The 21,450-nt window shown below is 34.5% G+C and overlaps 1 protein-coding gene across 3 annotated transcripts in view; it reads right to left on the bottom strand.

Annotated features, from left to right (window-relative positions):
- Positions 1–21,450, bottom strand: part of LOC112045676 (diuretic hormone 45) — an 84,829-nt gene that overhangs the window by 9,753 nt on the left and 53,626 nt on the right. For 2 of the 3 annotated variants that reach the window (XM_024081960.2, XM_052881275.1), the window contains exons 2-4: positions 16,717–16,767; positions 7,920–8,042; positions 3,042–3,140 (exon numbers count right to left, since the gene is read on the bottom strand). In XM_024081960.2, the coding sequence (XP_023937728.1) occupies positions 3,042–3,140; positions 7,920–8,042; positions 16,717–16,719 (225 nt within the window). In that variant the 5' untranslated portion in view covers positions 16,720–16,767. Of the gene's footprint in view, positions 1–709; positions 864–3,041; positions 3,141–7,919; positions 8,043–16,716; positions 16,768–21,450 lie in introns of all 3 variants that reach the window. The other variant, XM_052881274.1, reaches the window with a different exon arrangement.

Below are 21,450 nucleotides of genomic sequence, written 5' to 3'. Positions count from 1 at the left end.
CACCGACTGTTACTAAGATTTGACTCGGAAGGGAATGATCCATTCCGAGTCAAACCTTGTGAAATGCTTTAAAAACAGTTCACATCTTCGTGTGACTAGCTGACGGTCGCGCCCACCATTCTACAATCAGCTGACAATTGATTTTTAGTGGTGGTGGGTAAACAGATTTTAATTGTTATAACATAAAAGATTTATGACAGCTTTTCTATCAAGAAGAAATCATTTTATGTATTTTTTACATCATCGTGTGTTCCACCATTCTACAGTCAGCTGATTTAACAGATTTTCAATTAGGCGCAAATTGCGGAAAAAAAATTAATATCGAAATTGCAGCTAAATATTATCTATACTAATATTATAAAGAGGAAAGATTTGATTGTATGTTTCTTTGCATTAAATAGGCTTCGAAGCTATTGAAACTATTTGAAATATTATTTCACTGTTGAGGAGCTACACTATCCCCGGATTCTATAGGCGATATTTTATCCTCGTATCCCTAGGGAAACGGAAACTACGTGGGTGAAACCACGCGGCGTCTGCTAGTAGCTAAAGATAAAAATAGCTTTTAGACTGTATTGTCATTGAACAACTTTTGAAAATCTCTTTGTGGCTCGGGGACCATTTACTAACTAACTTTAACTAAACTTTAACTAACGTTAACTAGCTTAAATCTAACAATTGAAGTTCGCTACTAATAACATATTCAAACCTCGTTTTCCAATGCAGTTGAGGAAATCCCGATTGGCGTGGGCAACTCTTTCTAGGAAGTGATTGTATGCGTCACGCTGAAGAACTTCCACGGCGGGGTTCACAGTTAAAGACATGGTGCGCCGAGATCGAACCATTTTCTTGTTGGTCGCAACCTTTGTACATATTATACGACATGTTAAGTGGCGCGCACTTTACACATACTAAATTGCATTGCCTACCTTTCCCTTTGCACAGCACTGACATGATGAAGAAAGAAAAAAAAGCAGATCACACGAACCCGCAATAGAAAGCGCAGTGTTGGTCTATCCCTAACCAGGTGGACGGACGACATCAAGCGAGTCGCAGGATTCATGTGCCTGCGTAATTATACCGGCAACCATATCCTTCAGATTGTAACAGCAATGCTGTTTGGTGGTAGCCCCGGATGAGCTCAGTCACAGGCTAGCTATGCTAGGCTATGGTCCAACTGCAGGGCTATTTGGTAACGATGTTCTATTCGATGATGTATGACTCGCAAATGCGAGTTTTGAATTCATCTATTACTCTCTCTGTCGAACACGATTGTATAGAAAGAGAATGAGATGAATTCGAAACTTGTAGTAGCGAGTTATTTAAATACAGTCATACAGAATAGCCCTCCTGGTAGTAAATGGAAAACCATCGCGTGCATTTATTAAAATGTATATCAAAATGTTGTATTTTGCAAGTATTAGTAGTATGATTAAAATACAAAAAGGTACACGTCCAAGTGTAAATTGCACATGCAGCATCCAGGAAATGTAAGCTTTTCAAAAGGATTTGAAATGTGATTTCTCATTTTGTGTTAGAGATTTTCAGTTAAAATGAAGCGTCCAGTACGTAATTTATAATTTATGTGTGACAAAATTTTGGCATGATATTCATACTAATTTTAACACAGAAAATAGACAAAGTGCTCTTATTTCTGTATATTTAAATGTGAAACCCACAGAGATTATTCAGTTCTTAGAAATGACTTCGCCACAAAATAAAAATATAAATATTAAAAAGTGATTTCTACGGACCATTTCCTACTTCGTCATGAGTCGTCATCATGTTTGATTTTACATACTTGTTTAAAACCATGCTTATACTAAAATGATAAATTCGTTATTAATTTCACAAAATTAGCATACCAATTTTATGAAATGTATAACGAATTTATTTGATATTTTCTCGGAAACGAATAAGTTTTTCTCAAATCGTCGAGTTTAAAACGCTCTAAAATCATAATGAAACGATATTCGAGAGTTGAAAAAAAATCTTATTATCTACTATCTATGTTAACAAATAAGTATATACTATAATTAAGTTTATAATACTTACCTATGATAAAATATAATCCAACCGATTTTTGTAAGAACTTTTATAGGATAATCTCGTTTAGATTTCTTAAGACGGTTTGTCTTGTCATGTACAGTTGGTTGGTTGTAATTGCAACGTGGATAAAACGTTAATTTATAAAAAGGAGGGTCAGCAAAGCAGAAATATATTCATAAATTTTCTGTGAGGGGTTGCTAAACAACGTTTTATTTTGATTAACGAGTTTCGCTGTAACAAGGCCTGACTTAAAAAAATAACAATAAGTTTCTGCTGTACTGTCGTTACTTTTGTTTATAACACACAAAAGCGCACGTACCATCTTTTGCCAAACAGTTTTTACAACTTAAACGGTTGTAAGATACTATAATGTTGAAGTTCTGGGAAATATCTGCCGAATTTAAACCGCAAATCTGACAATGTGAATACAGCAGCAGCTGTCCAATCATTGGTGTAATGGACTTAATTAAGACATCCTTTTTACGTTGACAACGTTAATTGCAAAAATACAAAGAGTTGGACCTGTACATTTTAATAAGAAGAAGCCAAGCCCGGTCGGTTGAATAATATTAAACTTGAATAATGCAGCGAATTAGTACTTATAGTACATAATTATTATTTTTATCATAGCAATTTGGATATTTCAAGTGAAGTAATTGCCGGAAATAGTTTACTTATCGACTACATATTTGTGCTAATCCATACGACAATGGCTAGATATTTAAATGACACAAATACTTACTCGTACCCAGGAAAAGATTCAGGTGAAAAGGCAAACACAGACAAGGTTACATACATACATATATGTATATATGCAGGTGGAAATACTTATTCATTATACAGAAATTAATAATTATTTATTAATGAACTATTAAATTAACTTTATCGCCCTTTTATATTTACAAAAACACAACTGCCTAAATGTGGGATCCTTTATGTTTTAACGTAAAGAAATGCCTAAATAAATCAACCCAATAGCCTGTTTACATTACCTGGGAATCACGAGGAACTTCGGTGAGGAGATATAGCCAAGGCGAGCTGCCTGCGTAGTTCCTGCCTGCCATGGACGATGCAGCATATCCAAGACTTTCCTGGAAATTATACCGTATTTAGTACCTGCTAAGCTATTCTGTAACGATAATGCTATATATAACTCGCAAGTGCGAGTTTTGAATTCACCTTTATCTCTCTCTGTTTAACACGATACTTTAGAATGACACAGATAGTTATACAAAACATCGTTAGAGAATAGCCGTGCTGTAAAGTTACGAAAAGAGTCTGAAAAATATCGAATAGGTTAAAACCTGTATTACTAGGTGGGTATGGATACAGAACACTTTTTATGACGCTGGGAAATGCATTTACGTATTCAGGTCGAAAGCAACGCACACTAATTTAATACTATCAATTACAGAGACTCTATAGCTCAACGGTAAAGCGGTCGGGCTCATCACTGAGGGGTGCTTGTTTCTCAGCCCCGTTGGTTTATTATCGTACACACCTTGGTGTTTTCGTGAGAATTTCTCGACTTAAAATTTTCAGTACAATGTAAGGATTTATGTTTTCTAAAAGAGCTGCTGTTAATTTTATTGCCGGCTTTTCATACCAGTATCTGCTTTTCTAGCTGATGGTAGAGTCTCCACAAATAGTCAAACTTGACGTTTCAAAAGTGCTTGTAAACTAAGCCTACTTGTAATGAAAGAATTTCGATTCTTACTTTATAAATTAAATAAATAATTACTAAATGTAGTTACCAAATGAAAATAACTTAAAAAATTAAAACTCTACCTTACGTGTAAGGGAGACCGCAACGTGTCACAAACGTGTGGGTCTTTATAACATGAAAAAAGTTTTAAAAGAATCTAGAAACTATGACTGTAATTATGTGAGTAACCTCCAAAACTCTGAAGTCGCCCAAGTTGTTCGGTATTAGGCCAATCTGAACTTTCAACTTTGGCGTAGAAGTTTTAAACACTTATAAAGATACTTCATACTTTCTACTTTTCTGAACATTTTTCCCTTGAAACTTTTATATCTAAACTACATTTAGTGTTGTTCCAGTTAAAATACGGTTATCACAAGCTCGAGAAACCTAAACCGGAGCTTGAAGTGTTTTATCAGTTGTTGTGAACTAAAATAATGTGTTTTTCTTACTTCATGTTGCAACATTGATCGTAAAAGTACAAATAATCTTTTAAATACAATAAAAAAAAAATACAAAAGAATCAATAATATCAACAAAATGTAAGTAGAAAAATAATGTGAAATTTTAGCAATTTTACCATTACGTACTACATACCTACTCGTAGGTACTTAAGAGAAGACAAAAGAAGAGCAACAAAACAGGAAAATTTTGAATATTTTTATTATTTTAATTGAATATTTTGCCTTTTTGATGTCCTGACGTTTTATAAATGGTTGTAAACAGAGTTTACTTGAAATAAATATTTTTGTACAAATTTTCATGTGGTTTCCTAAGTTTAAGTAAGGAACTTTCTTCTTACGTATGAAATTCAGTTATTATCAAAACCCGCGGGAAACTATGGATTTTTCCGAGATAAAAAGAAGCCTATATGTCGTTGCTCAATAGCGTCCTCTATCTTTTAGTGAAAGTCTCATTAAAATCTATCTAACCATTTCAAAGATTACTAAAATTATTTATTAGATTTTTTTAAAATATTTGTTTGTGTTTTAGTACCATATAATCACTTGAGAAATAATAGATATTTTCAAATCACGGACACTTTAAGTTTTATTTATATATAGGTATCTATGTATGTGTATATTATAATGACAACGTTCCGTTTAGCAGTAACAGGTATGAGGTAGTTCACCTTATAACCTGTCAGGAATTTAATGAATCTATATTACAGCATGCCCCTTGTTATACGACCGCGAACTTTCGTCGCTGGCAAACACTTTGACACGTGATTACGGTACATAGGTGAGCTACTACGAAGCGCTGTTCGTATGTAGAACCACGTTCTAACTTCTGCAATTTAGATCCCAATATGAAGAAACGTATTAATAAGCACTACTAGATTTTCTCGCGGACGAATACGCGGGCATACCCGCGAATTCGTCCGCGAGAAAATCAAAGTTAATTTTAATTTCGTTTTGAATACTGTAATATTAGAAAATTTTTATGTCAGAAAAAACAATGTATTTTTTTATTATTCTTTACGAGTTAGCTCTTCACTGCAACATCACCTGACGGTAAGTGATGACGCAGTTTACATGTTATCATCTCAAGAAGAGCGTAAATACTTATAGTTAAGAATACTTAACAACTATAACTATAAGTACAACTATAAGTAATAACTTATAGTTGTGTTACGGCATAGGTATATCAATATTAACCATGAACGTTTAACTAATATAACTATTATATTGTGGCGGCGTTTTAATTAATGTGGGTAGATAGGATAGTTAAGTGATACTTATAGGAGGAAGACTTACGAAAAATCCTCCTAAAAATCATAGACATTGACAATATACAGAAGTATGTACTCTGTATTAATCGCTTCAAAGGCCATTTAATATTAGAGATTCTGAAAGAACTGCTTAAAAAGTATTAATATTAATAAAATAATAATACAAAAGACTTTAATTACAGCACTACATTTATCTTTAAGCTGAACACCACTTCGATGAATTAAGTAGATACAGAGCACATACATGTAATTTTTCGCTTGTTAATGTATCACATTTATGTGTTTCTGAAGTCAGTTTTATATTTAACATTATTGTAATATAACTGTGATAATATAAAAGTAGTAGACAACAAATCAAAGCTACGTAGGTTACAAACGTGTCCAGTTTATAATAAAATAGCGATTAAGTAAGATTTGTCAATGAAGTAAAAAATGAAAATCTCTTTCAGTTGCTTATTTACCTATTGCCTATCACGATGGTGTGGTGAGCAGTCAGGTGACCCAATAACATTAAATATCGAACACCTACTGCCACAGTCAATTGACACTTAGCGGAGGTCAACTTAATTTGAACCACCTGCACCATAAGGTTCATATAATACATATTTCGACTACAAGCAGATATGATATTTTTATGAGCAATCAATTTATTTTGTAGACACAATAAAATTACCTACCCACGCCTATTACATGAACTTACCTACATAAATAGGCATATATGACTGCTGTTTAACTAAATTGTTAAACAGATTGTCGAAAACTGCAGACTGAAAAAAGTGTTTGTCTTTCTTTTTTTTGACGACCACAAGTGAAAATAAATAAGACACCAAGTCATTAAATAAAATTGAATTAGGGCGGTTAAGTTGATATGTTAATAAAAAGTAGTCACACTTTATTATAAAAAAGCAAAATAATAAAATAAATAATTATTATACCTACTCGTAATGTTGTCAGCTTGAACGACAGTTGACTATCAAATATATGATTTTTCATACATGCAGAAACTAAAAGTAAACTCCATGAAGACGAAGTCACGGGCGTTAAGTAGTTAAGAATAAAGATTATTATAAAATCGTCCCGTGTGGCAAACTGTTTGTGTCTTAAACAAAGTGGCAATTTCACCTTAATCCGTAAAGAAATTTACCGTGATGGAAGTAGGAGCGATAATCATGAAATTTGCACGTGACCTTACAAATTAGGCTCTTGAAACAATTTCTATGCGAAGTTACCGGGAGATTGTACTGCTGTACCAGGTTGGTAAAGTTCAGAAAATCTCAATTTTGGAATTATGGGAGTATACTGTGGCTTTGTCAATGCATATTAAAATCAAAAATCAAAAATTCATTTATTTCAAGTAGGCTGAGTATACAAGCAATTTTGATACGTCAGTTGACTATTTGTAAAGATTCTACCACCGGTTCGGAAGGTAGATTCTGCTGAGAAGAAACCGGCAAGAAACTCAACAGTTGCTCTTTTAAAAAAAACATACAATAATATTATAATTACAATTGATGACAACATTACAATTTCTTATAGTTTTACTTCCTGTGTGAACTTTGAAACATAAGTAAGTACAATGTCCTAAAATAATTGTGTTTTTATTTAATATAATGAGGATTCTCTTTAAAAAAATATCAAGGATATATGTATAATCTAAATTATATCTGCAGTTTTTGGAAAATAAAAAATAATTAACAAAAACATACATACATACTCGTAATATAAAATACGAGAGTAGAATAAAGAATATTTTGTTAAAGTTTCCTCAAAACAACAAAGCATCCTAATAAAGCTTCTATCTACTATCGTCAGTAAAATCATGTTTGTCTCTTCAGCAACGCTATCGGCGTAGCACGTTGTAACGGTGTAGCGCTACGCCATGCTACGCCGGTAGCTTTGTGATTATTCAGTCACAGTGTGTTGTAAGTCAATTTGTATGATAGGTAGTCTAATGATTTATTATCAGGTTTAATGATCACAGCTAAACTTTTTAACTTATTGTTCGCAGCATGAGGAATTCACTTCACTAATTTGACAATTTCTAAACTCTGATTATTACAGAGTTTCTTGGTAGTACTTCCTTCACCTAGAATCTAAATATTTTAGGACTCAAACTCTGGACCTTAAGACCCTTTAGAACTCGTTCTAAAAAAGAAAAAAACCTGTAAATAGTTGTAAGACTTGAAACTAGAGATGTGATCTTACATTAGACCGAAAGGAGTGATCACTGAATAAGTGGAAGGAAAGAGACCTCGAGAACGTAGCCCGATGCGTTGGTCAGAACAAATTCGCACCATTCTCGACACCAAGACACACGACGCTCAGCAAGTCGAGAAGCCGTGCCACATGGCGCGACATCGTTAAGAAGCTAGCTAGAGTTAGGGTTCACGACCCTCAGTAATGAGAAATACGACGCAAGGAAGGGGAGGATCTTACATCGTCGGGTGAGGATGAGTCGAGCTGCTCCCAATCGATGGCTGACGCGAGTGCGTTGGACGCTGGCGCCGCCTCAACCAGCGCGCTCGCCACCACCGCTGCACAGCAGACCGCCCACCACATCTACGACAAAGAAACTTATTATTAGTCGTCATCGTCATTATTATAGCTTGGCAACTTCGTTCGTAACACTCCCGATGGTCTGCGCGGGCTGGGGGGCTTGTAACGATGAATGGAAAACCCACGACTGATGCACCTCACTTCCCCGCACGCACGTTTTCACACCCGCGCAGACTTTCCCTCCGTCGCCCGTAATAATGGGGGTGTCATCAACAAACTTGCCAGACTATAACAACACATATTCGGCTCACTGTTCAGCACAAGACTCCTCTCAGAATGAGAGAGAGCAAAATGCAAGTGTTTTCCTTATTATTACTTCTAGGATATACAAAAATTCAAAAGGTTTACATTTAATTTAATTTAAGTCGCTGCCCATTGGTTAAAGCTGAAAAGGAAAAAGTATCAAAATACTTGGACCTTGCTAACGAGATTACCTCCATGTGGAATGTTGAGTCAACTATTATTGTTCCGGTAGTTGTTTCAGTCAATGGTCTTATACCGAAAAGCTTCGACCAACACCTTAAGAAGCTTTCGCTTGACTGTTGGATCAAGAGTCGGATACAGAAGGCAGTGATTCTTGAGACGGCGCGTATTGTGAGGAGGTTCCTCACTCAGGCGCCCTGACCACCGGTTGTTTTGGTCACTCAAATGTCCCGCAACGGGAGGGTTAATTTTTTTTTATAAGTTTTTAATAGTGCTGCCTATTGTATTATTATCATATGCATAACAACATGTAGGTATAACAATATTTTTGCAATTGAGTATGTTGGCTTCTGTAAGGAATCAATAAAATATACCTGTACTTCTGTATTTCTGTATTTGTACGCCGACATTAATTAGACATTTGTCAAATACGTCAAAAACGTTAACAATGGAAAAGTTATGACCCGAATAAAGTTTACAACTCATAAATGTTAAAAAACAATTTGGCCTAAAATTAACATAGTTACCCTCAGTATGAATTCACGTGTTTAATTCTTTGTCTACGTACGTAGGTATGAGTATTAGCATAAGGACAAAGAGGCAACTCATAAACAGTGAAACTGTGTTGAGTGTCGTGAGTAAATAGGATGGTGAAACAACTGAGTGAAGCACCGCCGCGTTTACACTTGCCCCCAATGGGAGAGTCATGGGAACAAGACATGTGGCTTTCTGATTTAATTATTTACTCTTTGTACCCATACGGGCCTTCAAACAGAAGGACTTTGCCGATGCTTTTTGGCAATTGTTGTCTACTGACGGACAAAAAGTGCTTAGGCCTTTGTCATGCCTGTCTGTAGGTACTTAGTCGTACCTTGCTAGGCTATGTAATTTATTTATTTATTTGTTTAAGGTAGTTTACTCAAATCAACTTGTATATGTATTTTTATAAACAATATTGATTTTTTTCAAGTAACCCTTATTTAATAAGGGTCCGAAATATATCGATCTGTTTGGTAAAGGATTAGTTAACGTGACGTCATGAAACAGTTGAAATACAGACCATCATGGCCGACAGTGTTTTAGTTCGTATTGTCAAATAAATATTTAAAAATTAAAATTTTAAATGGTCTTAAATTGATCATAACCGCTAAAAAAATTTTTGAGACGTGATTGTCTCAAAAAAGACACTGAAAAAAAAATTTTTTCAATGTCAAGCACATTTTAATCGACAGTGTAACAGTACATGATTAATAGAATACATTAAGACCACAAAGATTACAGTATTGATTATATTGTAAGGTTACAATCTTTTTAATAGGAGATTGATGGTTACAATACAATTAATAATAATTAGCTAGTTTCTATATAAATTTCACTACAATTGATAAATACCGAACTGTTACGTATTTTATTACGTATAACCATAGAATACATAATAGTTGATATAACTGTAGTATTGCATTTGTACTGGCTTAGTATTTCAGAAATAAAATAAGCCATTTATCTTCTACGTCTGTTGCGCGTCAAATTAACCTTAAACAGGTTGTCTCGAGTTGTCTGCTGTCTCTTTGCCATTATATATTTTACTGTTTACCACGCGATATGACGTGTCTACAACTAACAAGTAATAATATACAGATTATAATTTGAAATATTATGTCCATCTATACAATAATTGTAAACTTTTAGTACAATACATGGACGAGTACAGTATGACAATACATGAACTGTTGTACTTGAAAGACCACTATAGTCTATCAGCTGACCTATTTGCCCTGTTTGCTAAATTTACTTAGTCAATGATCTTAAATAATTCATTATCGTTCTACTAGATTGATTTTTTTTTCATATTAAAGACAGCGTTTTTGACGTTTGGAAAATTTAAAAAAATACATGATTTTTAAATTAATGTTTATAAGAAATACCTTTTTTTATTGTTGATCTATTTCGAAACAAATAATATTCGATTTTTATCCGATTTGGGCAGTAATTTTTGCCTGATTAAATTTCGAATTTTATCCGATTTGGGCAGTAATTTTTGCCTGATTAAATAACGAACATCCAAATTAATCATATCAACTTTAAACTACAATCTGAAATACTTATAACATAAAACCATAGATTTACGATTCGGTACAAGTACCTAATAATTCTATGCATAAAACGAACTTATTACAAAGTATATGATGAAAGACATCTAAAATTTTAGAATTCCATTCATGCTGCTATACCTACATTTATCTCATATCAAAGCATATCTGGCAGCAATATACAACAGAAAATAGCTCTTTAAAACTGGTACATTCCACGATCGGTATGTCACATCACAAAGCGAGGTATAAACACGTACCTACGTAGGTACTGAACATGCTTGGAAGAAGAAACGAAACAAGATTACTATCTGTATTAGGGGTACACGGATTTAAGATAGTTGCATACTGAAATCTTATTCAGGTAACGTTCTTTTCGAAAAACGTCGTCGCTCCTAAATGAGATCGTTTGAGGGCAAACGGCTTAGCGTAAGCGCGGGGATAATTTGTGGGAACAATGGGAAAATCTTGCGTCATTTCGGACGTCTCGCGAACCCAGTGTACTGTGTAAAAACCAAGCTTTTTCGTGAGCAAGGGAGATATGATTAGGCTTTACAGGTTATATAATATTTGGTTATGTCGTAAATGAAATGTATGACGTACTGCACACATCTATATATATAAAAGAAAGTCGGGTTTGTTACAACACTTATAACTCGAGATAGGCTGGACCGATTTTCAATATTATATGTTATTATATGTTATGTAATTTTAGAACTCAATAACGAACTCACCTATCCAAACCAAATGTTTATTAAAATCCGGCTTTGTTCGGACTATTTAGTACATGGCTTATGTAAAGTCTGCACAATATCGGTTGTCATTTATAACATTTTGGTAGGGGTAGGGTAGGGTAGGGTAGAGTAAGGTAAGGGTAGTGTAGGGGTACGGTAGGGGTACGGTAGGGGTACGGTAGGGGTACGGTAGGGGTAGGGTAGTGTAGGGTAGGGATAGGGAAAGAGTGCACATAAGTCAAAGCGAAGCTTGACCGGATCCGCTAGTTACAAATATAATGGACCCGTCTAACTAAACATAGGAAGCGTATATGTTTAACTTATTAGACGGTTCCAAAAGTGTTACGTCCAGTTATTTGTGTAGTGCTTCCAGATAAAAAAAAAAATTTAAATATATCAAAACGTATTGATTTTTATAAAACACAGCTAAACACACCCTCGTGATACAACGTCGGAGTATGCCCAACTAGTTTAGTTAGTCAGTTTGGATCGTGCCGCGTTGCATGAACCGGCTCATGACTAAGGGTACCGCAGATAGTTTCGAACCCAAATGGGGTCCTTAGTCATGAGCTGGCTCTTGTAACGCGGCACGATCCAAACTGCGACGCGGCATGAGTTTTAGCCGTGTTAAATAATAAATTAATACGAATAACACACACGATAGTTAAAAAACAACTAAACGCGTTTCAGACATCAAAACTTCCTTCAGACTTGTGTGGTTATTTCGTAAATTTTGGGTAACATTAAAAATAAATAAGCAAGATATTTTAAGGATTTGTTAATGGTGACCTAAAAATTATAAAATAAACTATAATAACAGCAGCTCAATATTTATATAAGTGTTTGTTTATATTTAGTAAACATCATCTATTGTACGGTTTATTATTTATTAATTCCCCGACAAGTGTGAATAGCTTTTATCCGAAAAATCCTATTCTTAGCTCATTATTTATAGTACAATATCTTATATTACGAGACAATAAAATGGGGTTCGGCTACTCAAGCCTTTGTCGGTATTCTTAGAAAATTATACGGAGTAGGGTCTTATCGATCATGTGTTGTTACTTTGATGATAACATTTTTATTGATTGGTTATTACCCTACTATCTATGTTCCTGTTTGAATAACAAAACATTCGTAAACAGACTGGCTTAGTCCGCTTATAAAATGCCACATTAGTAAGTACTAGCAAAACCTCGCGGTTTCACCTGCGTTGTTCCCTTTCCCGTAGGAATACGGGAATAAAATATAACCTATGCTACTCCCTGTTAATGTGGCTTTTTATTGGTGAAAGTATTTTTCAAATCGATCCAGTAGTTTTTAGTAATTTCGTTACATACGAAAATACAAATCATCCCTTTTTATAATAGCAGACGCCGAGGGGTTTCACCCGCGTGGTTCCCGTTCCCGTAGGAATACGGGAATAAAATATAGCGTATAACACTCGGGGATAGTGTAGCTTCCCAACAGTGCAAGAATTTTCCAAATTGGTTCAGTAGTTTCAGAGCCTATTCAATGCATACCAATAACGCGAAAGTTTGTATGGATGTTTAGATGTTTGTTACTCTTTAACGCCGCTACTACTGAAGCGATTTGGCTGAAATTTGGAATGGAAATAGATTTTACTCTGGATTAACACATATGCTATTTTTTATCTCTACAAAATTCATGGTTTCCCGAGATTTGCGAAAACTGATGATTTTGATGATATGAATGTTGGTTACTCTTTCACGCCTCGACTACTGAACCGATTTAGCTGAAATTTTGTATTGAGATATATTATTATTTAATTATTATACATATTTAATTAAATAATCTTACGTATAGCCTATGTGTCATGGACAAGGGAATGTTTGTTAAGATTTTCATACAAAAATTACTGACATGACTGAAATAATTTAACCTTTACAGCACAAGTAGAACACAGTAAGGATTAATGGCTTAATGGCTCATCATATTCATTTTGACTTCAAGCTCATAATATGAACTAAAAAATATATTATATATTTCACAGTCATAGAGTCTAGTATCTGCTAAGCTATTTTAATTAACATTTTTATAAGGGGACCAGTCCTCCGCCATTCCATACGTTTCTAGGCCGCATGTTATCTGTACTTTTGAATCTTGTAAGGTTGCGAGTACAATCGTAAATTGGCTACACTATTACATTTGTACTTTTAAAAGCCCCGTATCACTACTACATTTCGATAAAAAAGAACGCTTAGTGAAATCCATCTAAAAGTTTCGCAATAAATCTATACTAAAGTTGCCCTACAAGTAGCACTTGGGTCCGCGAGTTCGCAGGTTAAATAGCTACAATAAATTGTACCAGATAAGCCTGCTAAAGCGAATAAAGTTTGCCTCCGCGGGTCAGTTGAGAGCATCGAAACGAACAACGATGAAAATTGATGAGTTGAATCCTTCAAGATTTATGATATGCTATTATAATTTTCTATTACTGGCTATGATAGATAGTGCAAGGCATGGTAACGGCCATTTGCATAAGAGTACCCTAACAAATAGATTTATTTGTTACTCTATCGAGCCGTGATAGCCCAGTGGATATACCTCTGCCTTTGATCCGGAAGGCATAAGATCGAAACCGTCCCGGGTATCACTTTTCAAATATCTTCTTCAAATATCACGTGTCTCAAATGGTGAAGGAAATACATCGCGAGGAAACCTGCACATTCGAGAATTTTCTTAATTCTCTACGTGTGTTAAGTCTGCCAATCAGCATTGGGCCAGCGTGGTGGACTATTAGCCTAACCCCTTTCATTCTGCGAGACGACTGGTGCTCAGCAGGGATTCAAATATGGATTGTTGAATGATTTTTTAAGATTTTTTTTCTCCCTTGCAGTTTGGTAATACTATTACATAATAGTTGTCCTCAAAGAAGTCTCCGATTCTCAACTCGGGCTCTTTTGAAACTTTATATTTTCAAAATTGGCTGATGTCTGCACGGCTATTCTATAACGATGTTTTGTATAACTCGCAAGTGCGTGTTTCGAATTCACCACTGTCTTTCTCATTCAAAAGTATTGTGTTAAACAAAGTGAGAATAGAGAGTAAATTCGAAACTCGCACGAGTTATAAGAATATCGTTACAGAATAGCTTAGCTGAGCTGGCAATATAGTATTAAACTATAAAGATGTACCGCCAAGCGATTTAGCATTCCGGTATGACGCCGCGTAGAAACCGTCCGAACTTCCAAGTATCATCACCTCTTACAATCAAGTAAAATGGCAGCCGATATTGAATAAAAAAAAAACCGTGTTAGATATTTCATCCGGTGGTAGGCTTCGGTCAAACACATTACCATTTAACGGTAAAAGATGTACGTACCTACCACGGAATACATAATAGTAAGTAATTTCAGGTTCCACCACATAGAATATTAAATTAGCCATCTAAAATAAGAAGATACTCGTATAGTAAAACAGTAATATCAGCATAATATTACAGTGAACATTTCTCCCTCACTATGATACTCTTAATTTCACGCACCGTAACATTGCTGATAGAACCACATCAGCTCAATGTTTTTTTGAGTTTAAAATACATAAATTGTAGCTACTTGATCTACTTGATCAAAAGTCACCGACATAGCTCGACGTGTCGCGAAGCTGAAGTGGCAATGGGCGGTGCACATATTTCGAAGAGCCGGTGTTGGTCCCAAGGTGCTGGAATAAACGAACGCGACTACGCGATCGTTTATTCCAGTACCAGCGCCAGGTCACTGACAACTTGTCAGGGTGTGAGCTACAAGCATATTGCCATGATAAAAATTTTCAATTAATGTTGTCAGCTAATGAAAAAATACATTTTCGGGTGTAATACATGCGGGTTCCAACTTTCGTTTGGGTTTTATGCCCTATATTTTATTTTCTTTTAAGATACAAATAATTTGTTCTGCTTAGTTGACACTTGGAATAAAGGTCCAGCCTCTATATAAATTTGGGACGTTTAATATTTATTAACATAGTCCTAGCTGTTCAATATGTCAGTATTGCCTCACATACAAAGCAACAAGTAGGCCTAAACGTTAGTCCTTCACAACGATTGATAGTCTTCGGAAATTGGCAAACACTGACATCGCTTTAGTACAGGAAGTCTGGCGCTTCGCACTTCCGTCGGTCTTTGTATAAAGCGTTTATCACTTTCCCCATGTGTCAATAGTTTCGATCGGCTGTAAATAATACTATATGAATGGTAGGCATATAACTCTATAAGGTTAAATTCGTTAACGTAGATATCTTTTTATATTTTTTTTATTCAATGACAAGATAGCCCTCGACTGCTATTACCTGCCCCTCTAACCAAGTGGCATTTCGATTCTCTTTCTACGATCGCTAACGCTTCAAAAACTAGAAAGATGTTAAGTGACGATGCTGTCTAAGTTGAAAGCAGGCTACGTGTATTCTAACCATACATATGACGGTTTCTACACGGCATCGTCCCAAAAAGCTAAATCGCTTGGCGGCAAGTACTTATGCGGTAACTACCGACACATACCGGTGGTGGCCGATACCTACCACCAGACAATATAGCCCCCCTACCCAAGTTCGCTTCGGAAACTAGAAAGATGTATGGGAATGACATTTGCTATCGACGGGTCACGTGATCAAGATCTATCATTCCCATACATTTTTCTAGTCTTCGAAGCGAATTTGGGTTAGCGTTAGCGATTGTAGAAAGAGAATTGATATGCCACTTGGCTAGGGGGGCAGAAGTCTTTGGTTGAGAAAGTTGCGTTATCCCAAATTATTCTTAAATAATCTGTGAAAAATCATATAGGTTCTACTAAATATATCTTATCTATGTACTCGTTTTGGATATTAGCGTAAATAGACAAACTAAATTCAAAAGTTTAGTTTAGTAATCTATACAGTGTACAATATGATTGCTTTATAAAGTGATCAAAACGTGTAGAGCACCTCGTTACTATGAAGGAAACAAATATCGCGGAACGTGAAAATAATATCAGAAAACGCGGTCAATTACTTTCGGAGAGTTTCATGTATAGTTTTACTTATATTTCAGATATAGAGTTTCACGAATTGGATACCAGGTGTCTGCGGCCAAATCGAACTATATCGATACTAGCGAACGCCCACGACTTCGTCCACCCTTAGACCTCGTTAATCCGGCCCTATCGCAAAATCGCAAAATCCGCTTCCTGCCAAATATCAGCGTTGCACATCAAAAGTTTTCGAGATTTTGTGACGTGACCTTTCTAAAACTTTACAAGAAAGTCCAGTTTTTCTGAGAGGAGACTCGTGCTTAACAGTGGGCCGAATATGGGTTATTATTGATGGATAATGATGTATGAATGCATCTTGGGCAAGTTTTAGGCTTAGTTTAACTAACAATTCAACGAAACTAAAATATTAATTAAATCTTTATTTATTCCTTTAATAAGAACTTACCATTTTAATTAATTTCCACACAACGATTTTCGAGTTCCGGTAAAAATTGTTCTGAAACAACACAAACAGTATGTTAATTTTTACAAAGTTTTAACACCAACGCGTTTATTATATTCATTTATTAGATTTCCAGCTAGAACATGCAAAAAGTATTTATTCGAATGTATTCTTCCACGTCATTTGAAAACTAAGCTTTTCTATCTTTTTCACTACAAATTTGGAAAGGTGGCGATGTGCCCCGTGATTTATCGTTACGGTTATTTTTTTATATTCTTTTACAAGTTAGTAAGTACGGTACAAGAATCAAACAAAATGCAATGTCATACCACAGAAAGCTAATGTATCTGTACTGCCCCTCTAGCCAAGTCGCACGTCAATTCTCTTTCTACGATCGTTTCGAAAACTAGACTTCCATAAAAATGTAGTAAGTATACCTATACCTACACAACACAGTGGATACAATAAATACACGGTTGGTTTTATTTTGTCAATTTTTTTCATTTTTTTTTAGTTCACCATGAAGCGTATTAGTTATATAATGTCGATTCATAAACGAAAAGATGGGGAGAAATATAATATAATTTTAAATAAAAGCTTTTGTAATATTAAAATTTATCAGTCACATCCTGCACTTAAATAAAAAATAATTGAATTATCAGGGTAACTTTGCCGGTTTGTAACCTTTGGTTTTCAGCTAGCAAACCATATCATATTAACGTATTATATTTATACCAGCGCCCTCAACTTCGTTCGCGTGAAATTTAGTTTTTCATAAATTCCGCGGGAACCATGAATTAAAAATGGATATAAAAAAGCTCAATAATCGCCCCTATCTGCCAGTGAAAGTCTCGCTTAAATCGGTTTAGCTGTTTCAGAGATTAGCCCGGACAGACAGACAGACAAAAATTAAAAAAATGCTTTATTATGTTTTCGTCGTTATAAACCCATATTCGACTTAGTGCTGAGCTCGAGTCTCCTCTCAGCATGAGAGGGGTTAGGCCAAAGGTCCACCACGCTGGCCCAATGCTGATTAGCAGAATTCACACCCTCAGAGTATTAAAAAAATTCTCTGGTATGCAGGTTTCCTCACGATGTTTTTCCTTCACCGTTTGAGACACTTGATATTTATTTTTTTAAAATGCACACAACTGAAAATTTGGAGGTGCATGCCCCAAACCGGATTCAAACCTCCGGAATCGGAGGCAGAGGTAAAATCCACTGGGCTATCACGGCTCTCATTCTGTTTTAGTATAGTTTGAAAAAATAAAAGCACTTGAGAAAACACAGTTATCTTGATATCACAGACAGACACTTCAATTATATTTATAGATAATTATAATGATTATTTATCTTAGGTATAAGGAACGACCCTATCCATTTAAAATAAACGACTAAAGTGCTTGTAAACTAAGCCTGATTGAAATAAATGAAAATTGAATTAAAATTTTAAATTTTGACAGATTAATAACAATTTTACAAAAACAAAATGTCAAAAACGTATTCAAGCGTATCTAAACCCACCTGGTGTTTTCTATTCCCTGTAGTTTCAGATTCAATCAACCAACACTTGAAACGTAACTAACCTAAAGTCCCTCGGTGTAATTTAAACTGTCTCTAATAAAAATTGGACCCACAATTGAAACAAATGTTCTCAGTTACAATTTTTATTTAATTTAGCTTTTTTTGTCTATCTATTAAAAATAAGCAGTGAATTGTAAAATTTTAATAATAATGAAAACCATGCTTAGGCACAACTCAAAGTAGAAGAAACAAAAATATGACATCAAAATATAATTCACTTAATAATTGTTTACAATTTTGTAAGTATTTATTATAGTAAAATTATTAGATACATTATGAGCAACATTTTTACATACTACTTACATAACATTTCTTAATTAAAAATATAAATTTTATACATAAAAAGGATATAAATAAAAATAAATAAAATACAAAATGGTCAGTAGTCAGTAATGTAAATTATCTATGTCAAACAACGATCCGAAGAATAAGATTGTAAGTCAAAATTGCCTAAGCTACTGAGTAGAATTGTTATTCATCGCAGGTATTGATTCCATCCATAAAAATATTTGTTATCAAGTTAACTCTTATGTGGAAAAATAAATAAAATTTTCTATCATACCGCAATCTATTCAATTTGGATGCAAGTGATTTAAGCTGGTAATTCACAATCAAATACTTAGCTAAGCTTTCAATGAGGCTCATCTCTATTCATGATTGACGTTCAATAGCCATGGTCGAACGCCCAGTGTAGTGGCTTAGCAGGTAGATGATCGAATCGAATCTGCCACGGCCATCGCGCCCCAATCACTTTATCAACTAATTGAACCTGTCCAAAGTCCAATAACTTATTCAATACGTAATATCTAGTAGCTATATGAGTTAGCTCGTTACCGAAACGGTTACAAAGTTTTATTGTATGTAAATTGTATTTCTTAACAGTTATAGAGCGGATCAAACTTCCTACTACTCGCTCACTTCGTAACCGAAGTTGCGGAACGAAATTGATTTGTTATTTAACTTTGTATGGAAGTTATTAATGTCAAAGGTTTACTGTATGTTTAACTTAGTAAGTCGTTGCCGTACCATAACAAAACACTGTATCTAAAAAAACAGCTGTACTATTGAGAAATTGTAATTTTTTTTTATATATTCTTTACAAGTTAGCCCATGACTGCAATCTCACCTGATGGTAAGTGACGATGCAATCTAAGATGGAAGCGGGCTAAATCTCCGTCTTGTAAATCCACCGCTCTATATAATAATAGAGTATACTATTAATGCATTTTTCCAGGATATTTTAAGTCTTTTATTTGCGTGGCCAGTGAACGTACCTCCTACATGTTACATGTATAAGTTACATTAATTTTAAGTTTCCAACTTAAATTATTACCAATTAATTATGACATAACTTGACGTTTGAAACGTCAATTTATGTTGTGCGACAATTCTGACTTACAATCTCGATCGTTGGTCGAAATGACTCGATTCCAAAAAGCATAATATCATAATCAAAACATTAACGTAACCACCACCGTGCCGTGTGCAAACTAAGCCAAATTTAAATAAATAAAATTTGATGTGATTTGATTACTATAAAACACTGTATCTGTAGATACAATGTAAAGGTCATAGAACGACATCGTAGCTTTCTGCAAATTACTATTCCCATCACGCAGCGATGTCCACATTACAAGGTATTGTTGACGATTGTTTGCAGATTATAGGCAAAATCACATTATATCTGATAATGACTCTATCACATCGTGGTGATTAATAACATTACAGAGACTGAATGCGTTACGCGTAGGTTTACGTATATCGTAATGAATAATGATTGATGAATGATGTCATAGCTTACTAGAGGTGGTATAATCAAGAACTTGATGCTTAATATAGTTTTTTAACCAACTTCCATAAAGGAGGAGGTTTTATTTTTATAATATTTCCAGCGATAGCTCCGTCATTTGTACTCTGATTTTGAAAATTATTTTCCACCTAGATGGGTTGTGACTGCATTAGGGGTCTAGTGATGAAGACGATGGACATTTAAGGAAACTCCTCATTGGTTATGATACATTTCACGTTGTTTCGTGTGGGATAAAGGGGGAGTGAAATTTTATAACGTAATATTTTCAAAATTGGGATTTTAGGACCTAGGTATTCATAAGAAAAAAACGTTTGTTTACACTCAGTAGGTATGCTAATACTAAAAATGGAAACATGAAAAAAAAATTCAACCGACTTCCAACACAGTAGCGTTATTTTACGACGTTTGATCACAAGTCATTTGTCTTGAAACATAACCGACGATTACAATCATTATGATTCGAAGTGGATTCAAAGTAAAGTACTAATCGAAAACAAATCACAAATTCGTTTTGCGTTGTGGTATTCAAAAAAGTAAGAAATATATTTTTATATATTGTAATACGCTGACGCCAATAATTTGTAAGTGTCTTTCTATTTAACACATAATTAATACAACACAAAAATGTTTGATAAAGTTTGCTCTTACTTTTCTCTTGTGTAAAAGAAATATAAGTCTTGAGACACAAAACTTTTTTCCAAAAAGTTTCCTACGCTTTTTGTATACATTAATTATCAGAACCTTATTGTTCTCTTTACCACCTACACATTTTAGTGCCTAGGTAGATACTAAAGTTAGGCACTTGGACATTTTATATTCAAAGCTTTTGTCAAGTGGCAACCAACGGGCAATTTTTTTGTCATATATCACTTTATATTCAACGTTCACGTCGGCGAAACGTCGCGTTCGTGTTTTGTTATATTCATAAACATGCAAATGTTGAGAAGGTAGGTTTGTATAAGTTTAATACTGGTCAGTTTTAGCATTGTATATAATGAACTTTACGTATCATACATTTTAAGGCCCAGCAGTTAGCTTTTTAACCCCCGTTTTAACCCCTGTATAAGTAAGACTAGCTGACCGACAAACGTTCTTTTCCCTTATAAATATTGGGGTAGACCACTTATCACTTAGGCTAAAATTTTAATTGAAGAATAAAATAGGCTTTATTTTACACATGAAACATTCATGGTTTCTGCAGGTTGACATGCAGACACTAGTTATCAAATAAAATATTTATGTATGTATAATATTATATCTACCTGTATCAGTTATTTATAAAAAAGACACAAAATCTGAATTGCTGACCTTCCAGTATTCCCCAAAATATCGCAATAGTTATG

This window comes from Bicyclus anynana, chromosome 4 (assembly GCF_947172395.1).
Source record: "Bicyclus anynana chromosome 4, ilBicAnyn1.1, whole genome shotgun sequence".
NCBI classification, from domain to species: Eukaryota; Metazoa; Arthropoda; class Insecta; order Lepidoptera; family Nymphalidae; genus Bicyclus; species Bicyclus anynana.
This window is presented reverse-complemented; position numbering and strand designations above follow the sequence as displayed.